At 34.8% G+C, this 8,252-nt stretch overlaps 1 protein-coding gene across 1 annotated transcript; it reads right to left on the reverse strand.

Moving 5' to 3' along the window:
* Nucleotides 1-2,648: 2,648 nt before the first annotated feature.
* On the reverse strand, nt 2,649-3,170 carry LOC140877505 (uncharacterized). Its single transcript, XM_073281044.1, has one exon. The coding sequence runs from the start codon at nt 3,168-3,170 to the stop codon at nt 2,649-2,651; it is 522 nt and encodes a 173-aa protein (XP_073137145.1).
* Nucleotides 3,171-8,252: the final 5,082 nt, after the last annotated feature.

Genomic DNA, 8,252 nt, shown 5'->3' on the forward strand with positions numbered 1-8,252 from the left:
AGCCGGAGGACGATTTGTGGCATTAAATCGTTCAAAAACATTTTCTACATAATGATTTTGGGATAACATAATTCCAGCAGGAAGTCTAGATACTTTAATCCCTAGAATAATATCACACAATCCCAAATCCTTCATGTCAAAATGTTGTCTCAACATTTTCTTGGTTTTCACAATCAATTCATGGTTGCTTCCCATGATTAACATGCCATCTACATAAAGGCAAACAATTACATATGCATTTATAGTACCTTTAATGTAGACACATTTATCACATTCATTTATTGTGAAACCATTTGACAACATTGCAGTGTCAAACTTTTGATGCCACTGTTTAGGTGCTTGTTTAAGTCCATACAATGACTTGACAAGTTTACACACCTTTTGTTCTTTTCCGGGTACAACAAACCCTTCTGGTTGTTTTATATATATTTCTTCTTCCAACTCTCCATTTAAAAATGTTGTTTTAACATCCATTTGGTGTATCTCAAGATCATGCAATGCTGCAATAGCTATGAGAACACGAATGGATGTTATTCTAGAAATCGGAGAGTATGTATCAAAGAAATCATATCCTTCCTTTTATCTAAAACCTTAAACCACTAGACGAGCTTTATATTTATCTATAGATCCATCTTCTTTGTATTTCCTTTTAAGAATCCACTTGGACCCCAAAGGTTTACATTCCGGAGGGAGATCAACCAACTCCCATGTATGATTATGCATGATGAAATCTATCTTATTTTGTATTGCTTCCTTCCAAAAAGGAGCTTAAGGAGTTGATAAAGCCTCTTGAAGAGTTATTGGTTCATTATCTAACATGTATGTTAGAAAATCCGGACCAAACGACTTTTCAACTCTTATACGCTTGCTGCGTCTTGGTTCTTCTTTGGTTTGTGGAGTTTCAATTGTGTTTTCATAAGTTCGCTTGTTCGAACTTATTTCTTTCCTTTCTTTACAAGGAAATATATTTTCAAAGAATACAGCATTCCTTGACTCCATTATTGTGCCTTCTTTTACATCACAAATCGTTGACTTATGCACTAAAAATCGATATGCACTACTATTGTATGCATAACCAATAAATATACAGTCAACCGTTTTAGGACCAATTTTTATTTGTTTTGGCTTTGGTACATCGACTTTAGCCAAACACCCCCACACTTTGAGGTATTGGTAAGAAGGTTTTCGACATTTCCACTGTTGATATGGTGTTTCATCTTTTCATTTGATTGGAATCTTGTTTAGAATGTGAGTTCTGAGAGAATCGCTTCACCCCACATATTTTGAGGTAAGCCAGAATTTATTAACAACGCGTTCATCATTTCTTTCAATGTTCGATTCTTGCGTTCTGCAACGCCATTAGATTGAGGTGAGTAAGGGGCTGTCGTTTGATGAATGATGCCCGAAGTTGAGCAAAATTCTTCAAAAGGAGCCACATACTCTCCACCTCGATCACTTCGAATCATTTTAATCTTTGAATTTTGTTTATTTTCAATCTCAGTCTTATATTTCTTGAATGCTTCGATTGCCTCATCTTTGCTTTTCAATAAATATACATAACAAAATTTGGTGCAATCATCAATGAATGTTATAAAGTACTTATTTCCACCTCGTGTGTGTACCATTTTTAAATCACATACATCAGTATGTATTAATTCAAGTGGCGCAGTACTTCTCGTGACATTATGAAATGGAGCTTTAACCATTTTCGATTCAACACAAATCTCACACTTGTTTTGTGGATTTATTTTAAACGTATGTATTACATTTAAATTTGCAAGTCGTTGCAACGTGTTGAAGTTAACATGTCCTAGACGTTCATGCCATAAATCATAACTTTCAGAAAAGTAAGCAGAACCAACAATTTTATTCTCCGCCTCAAGGCGGAAAACATTCATTACATTCAATTTAAAGAGACCACTATCTTGGTACCCTTTACCAACAAATACACCAGATTTGGTTAATACAAATTTATCAGATTCAAAAACCATTCTAAATCCTGTCTTACTCAAAAGAGAACCCGAAACTAAGTTCTTCCGAATGTCTGGCACATGCAGCACATTCTTGAGCGTCACCTCTTTGCCCGAGGTCATTTTCAACACCACATTTCCCACTCCAACAACTTCAGACGTTGCGGAGTTTCCCATGAACAGCTTTCGATCCCCAACGGTGGCATAGGTGGAATAAATATCTTTATCGGCACAAACGTGGCTCGTAGAGCCGGTATCGATCCACCATCCTCTTGGATCATCCACCATGTTGGTCTCACAAATAACGGCACTTAAATCAATATCATTAATTTCTAAAGGTACATACCTTTCTTGAACCATGTTCACTTGCTTTGGTTTCTGATTTGCGTTGGTTTTCTTTGGAAATCGGCAATCCCTTGGCATATGATTTGGTTTGCCACAGTTGTAGCAACTTCCTTGGAATTTTTTCGCTTTCCCCTTTTGCTTTCCATCATGGAGGCGCTTCCTCTTGTGACTCGTACTAGATTCCGCCAGATTTGCTTTGGCCTCGATTTTCATCATCTTTTTATTTGACTTGGCCTCAATATTCCTGTTGTCCTCCTCGATGCGAAGTCTCACAATTAGATCTTCAAGTTTCAACTTCTTACGTTTGTTCTTAAGGTAGTTCTTGAAGTATTTTCACATCGGAGGCAACTTCTCAATGATAGACGCAACTTGGAATGGTTCATTGATTTCCATCCCTTCGGCCAATAAGTCATGCAAGATGATTTGTATCTCTTGAACTTGACTCATCACAGTTTTTGAGTCTATCATTTTAAAGTCCAGATATTTGCCAACCACGAACTTCTTTATACCGGCATCTTCAGTTTTGTATTTCTTTTTCAAGGAATCCCAGAGTTCCTTGGCCGTCTTGACAGAGGAGTAGACACTATAGAGAGTGTCATCAAGGCCATTCAATATGTAGTTTCTGCACAGAAAATCTCTGTGGTTCCATGCATCAACAGCGGTCCTCCTTTGGGTGTCAGAATCGCCATCAACGAAGACAGGGGGATCTTCCTTGAGAAATCTAGACAGATTCAATGTGGTAAGGTAGAAGAGCATTTTCTGCTGCCAACGTTTGAAGTCGGCACCAAAAAACTTAGGCGGCTTTTCTCCATGTGCGGGGGCGGAAGCGAGCGGAGTGAATGAAACTGTAGACATCTTCAGAATCCAAGAAATACAAAATTTCGTCTTGCGATTGTTATGAGGGTGTACTCCGAATTCTGAAGAAACTTGTACAGCAACACCAATAAAAGCAGCAACTAGTCGAGGCGAGAGAATCTCTCTATCCGCAAGACAAAATTGTCCGTCAACAGTGCTCAACCTTGGCGGCAATCGTCTCTAAGATACAACGACTATTCAATCGAGATATAGCAGCACAACAAATATCTCGATCTTCGTCGAACTAAAATATGTATCAGCTTTTCTTTGAGAAAGTGAGGGAGAGATTTTTCAGAAATCTGATGTATACGTTATCAGATTTTCTGTATATCGTTTTATGTGTTATAACCACCGTATATATAGTCTTATACACGAAATAACATGTTTGAAGGCGTAAGGATGCAACCCATGACAGAAAAAGCCCAGAAAGAGTCGTGACTTTTCAGTCTGCAGAAAGCGCGCTCGGTCGGTTATTTTTGACCGAACGAGCGCCCCACTTTTGACAGACTTTCTGTCTCGCTCAAATAAGGGTGCACTCGGTCGGTATAATTTGGCCGACCGAGCGCCCAACTTTTATGGAACTTTCGGCAGACGAGGGCTGCGATCGGTCGGTAGTTTTTTACCGATCGAGCGCACTAAAAAACATAAATTTTATTTATTTATTTTTTCTTTAACCAAATTTTATCCAAAAAGAATAATTAATCATAAGACCTCGCCTCGCCATGCCACGCCCCGCCGAGCCGGTGGCGGGCGCGCGCGTGTGTATTTGTTGCATCGATTAGCGTCTTGTCCCTTTACAAAACATCTAGTGCCCTAAGGGCCCAATCCCATAATCCAAAGTTGGATTATATAAGGTGAACAATACATTGAACATGTTTCAATGTGGGACAACTTTCCCTCCAATTTATTTCACCAAATTCAAATTTTTGCATCAATTGGGACAAGCTTTTTGGACAAGTATACAAGTCTTTTGGACAAGTAATTCAAGCCCATTTCATGCCATTTTATTCCAAAAATTCATTCAACATTTTTTCCAACATAGCTGAGCTTTAGATAACCTAAATTTTAATAAGATTTTCAAGCTAATGGAATAATTGTGCACAGGAAAATTTGTGACAAATTTTGGTTATTGATAAATATTAACGGTTGGAAACTGACTAAGCTAATATATTTGTTTATGTGTATATCTAATCGTGTAACTCAATTTATTTATTGAGAAGATTTTATAGTGAGAATCGTGAATCCATTTATTCATTTTCTGTTTTTATGTTTGAGATACATTTGATTTTTCTACATGTATGGTGAAATTTGATTTAATATGTATCTTTTAATGTTCTTTTTCATGTTCAACATGAGAAGATGGGGGATGCTAATGAAGATTCTGCCATGAAAAATCAAATGGAAACAACACCCAACAAGGAACAAGAACAAGCTCAAAATATTGAATCAGGTGAAATTCCTCAACAGAATTTGTGTGCAACAAAAGAAGTTGATAGAAACCTGCCTAGGAAACCACCTGTGAAAAGACAAAAAACTTAAGCAACTGATATAAATAAGAAAGAAGGCTCAAAGAGTGTATCTGATACATGGGTCATTTTACTAGATTGGAAGGCACTAATCCACCTAGAGCAACATGTAATTATTGTGGCACAATTTATGTTGCTCATCCCAAGCTTAATGGAACTACTAATTTGTGGGCATATTTAGAGTCTTTACGTAAGAAGTATCCATACAGGTTGGATAAGTCACAAAAAACGATGCTTGATTATAAATCATGAGTGAAAATTCTAATATGAAGGTAAAGGCTTTAAATATTGAAGAATTGAGGGAAGGTCTTGCAAAAATAGTGATAATCGATGGTTTACCTTTTAGAATTGTGGAGGGTGAAGGATTTAAATCTTTATGTCGGATTGTGGTTCCTTCTAGGCATACTGTTGCTAGAGACTGCGTGAAACTTTTTCTCGATGAGAAAAATAAATACAAAAGGATTTTGAAAACGCAAAGAATGTGCCTAACTACTGATACTTGGACTTCGATACAGAACTTGAGTTATATGTGTCTTACTGCACATTGGATATCTAGTGACTGGAAATTAGAAAATAGAATCATAAAATTTTGCATTGTTGAGGATCATAGAGGAGAAACATTTTCCACACAGATAGAAGAATGTTTGATTCATTGGGGGTATTGATAAAGTTTTCACAATTACAATGTTTAATGCTACCTCTAATGATATAGCAATAAATCATTTTAAAAAAGAAAATCAAGTGCAAAAATGCTATCTTGAATAATTATTACATGCATATAAGGTGTTGTACGTTCTCATATTGTTAATTTGATTGTTAAAGACGGACTAGAAGAGCAAAATGAGGTCATATTGTGGGTTAGAAATGCCGTAAAACACGTTAGGTCTTCTCCGGCTAGGCTAAAGGCCTTCAAGAAGTGTGTAGAGAAAGAACACATTGATTCAAAGTGTCTTGTTTGTCTAGATATTGAAACACGGTGGAATTCAACTTATACGATGCTTGAAGCTGCTGAGAAGTTTGAGAAAGCTTTTGAAAAATTAAGGGATGAAGACCAAAAATACGTAAACTACTTTGATTGTTATGAAGTGAATCAAGATGCAAGTTTGGAGGGGCAAAAGAGAAAAGTGTAAGGGAGTAAAATAATTGGTCCTCCGATGGAGATAGATTGGATTCACTCTACAAATTTTGTCAAGTTTTTGAAAATTTTCTATCAATTGACTTTAAAGTTTTCTGGTTCATAATATGTCACGTCAAATGCCTTTTTCCTAAACTTGCAATTGTGCATATTGGTTTGTCTACAATGATTAGTAAGGGAGATTGTCATATGACTTGTATGGCTATAAGAATGAAAGAGAAGTTAAATAAATATTGGGAAAACATTGACAACATCAATTTGTTATTATTTGTTGCTATTACTTTAGACCCGAGGAACAAGTTAAAGTATGTAAATTTTGTCATGAAAATAATTTACGAAGATGATGTTTACTTTGGTAAAAAAAAATGACGGACAAAGTAGAAGAAATGTTGAATTTGTTGTATAAGCAATACACAAATTCAAATTTCCAAAAACATGATATGCAAGAACATTCTTAGGCTATAATTATATGTTTGTGGGTGAAGAAGATGACCAAGTAAACTACTAGAATCTCAATTTGCTAAGCATTTAGAAGAAGGGCAATGTGTTGAGAGTAAATCTGAAATAGAAAGATATTTACTTGATGGTTGAGAAAAATATAGCAATGATTTTGATATATTAAACTGGTGGAAAGTGAATGCTTCAAAGTATAATGTTCTTTCCAACATTACAAGAGATGTGTTAGCTATTTCAGTATCTACAATTGCTTCAGAATCTGCTTTCAGTACAAGTGGTCGTGTGATTGATCTTTTTAGAAGATTTTTATCTCTCAAAATGGTAGAGGCTCTTATATGCGCTCAGGATTGGTTACGTGTTACATCTGCCTCAATGGACCTTTTTCACACCGATGGAGGATATTGAAAAATTTGAAGAACTAGATAAAGGTAACATCTTTATTATTATTATTATTATTATTATTATTATTATTATTATTATTATTATTAGTTTGTGTTCAGGTGTTTGTTTCATTGACTAAGGATTATTTGATTATCTTTTAGAATTGTATTGCACAAGTTTTTATGGGATAAAAAATTATTAATGTAAGCGAGCTTGTTTTAAAAGGTTAAATTAGACAATATTGTTTTTCTTTTCTTATCCAATTTTTTTTCTTTCCAGACAAAGAAGTACAATATATTTTTTTAAGCATTTGTTTCTTTCAATATTGCAGGTTATTGCTTGGAAGTTGAAAGTAATCATATAATAATCAATGTTCTAAAAAAACGATAGGCGGTAGGTCACTCACTGCCTAGCGCCTAGACGCTTAGGCGACAGTCTAGGCGAGGCCTAAACGGTTTTCTTTTTAACCTAAATATCTAATTATTCTAGTTCGATCAATCTTAATATTTTTCCAATAATTTTTCTTAATCGAATTCACTTTGCATAAATTGTGTTTTTCAATCTAAATATCTAATTATTTTTGTTCATCTCAATATTTCTCCATTAATTTTTTTTATCGAATTCAAACTCGAATTACATGACACGATACAAATTGATAGAAAAATATGTCAAATAATCATTTTTAAAAAAATTAAAATTTTAAAAATAAAAATATATTATATGTTAATCTAAGTGGCCGCTAGGCGGATTTGATGCGTCTAAGCAACGATTAGACGGTCTAAACTGTCAATTAATATAATAACTCTCAAAAGCTTCAACTGTCTAAAAATCGAAACGGTGAACAACCGTGTATAACCTAGATGTCGCCTTTTAAAACACTGATAATAATGCAATGTACATATCATTTTCGGTGGAGCATTTACTTTGAATTACGTGATTACATGACTCAAATCTTGATTATTATTTTATTTTTGTAAAATTTGAACTAAATTGTTTTATTTGAAAAACATTCCACGTTCATTTAATATTTTTATATCAACTTAAATATTTTGGTTTATTGTTTTCATAACTTATATTTTGTTCTATTTGATGGGCAATATTATTTAATGAACTAACCGTCTAACCGCCCGACAACGCCTGACACCGCATATCTATTTTTACAAGAAAAACCGCAATTTAAAAAATCTTTCGAACTACATCATGGTTTGAATTTTATGAAAAATCAGCCCGAACCGCACCATGATCACCCCTAGCTCTCGGTTACGCTTTGCTGGCTGATTTCCGCACTTTTCTGGCAAACAGGTTGTGCCCTAGCCATTTAACTAGGTAAATTTGTATCCTCAACAACACATATATAGAATTCTAGCCTTAAATTGCTTGTTGCCATGCTTCATTAATTACATCTTAATTTTCATATCTAGGTTTATTTTTAACTATTAGAACGAAAATTTAAGGATTTTTTAGAAGAAAATGCTGATGTGGCAAGTAAAAATGGTTACGTGGCACTGAGAAATCATGATCCATTAGTTGCCACGTCAGCACTCAAAAGAAAAAAGGCCAAAAACCAAAACATAGCCTAACTTA

Source organism: Henckelia pumila, chromosome 2 (genome assembly GCF_033568475.1).
Source record: "Henckelia pumila isolate YLH828 chromosome 2, ASM3356847v2, whole genome shotgun sequence".
In the NCBI taxonomy this organism is placed as follows: domain Eukaryota; kingdom Viridiplantae; phylum Streptophyta; class Magnoliopsida; order Lamiales; family Gesneriaceae; genus Henckelia; species Henckelia pumila.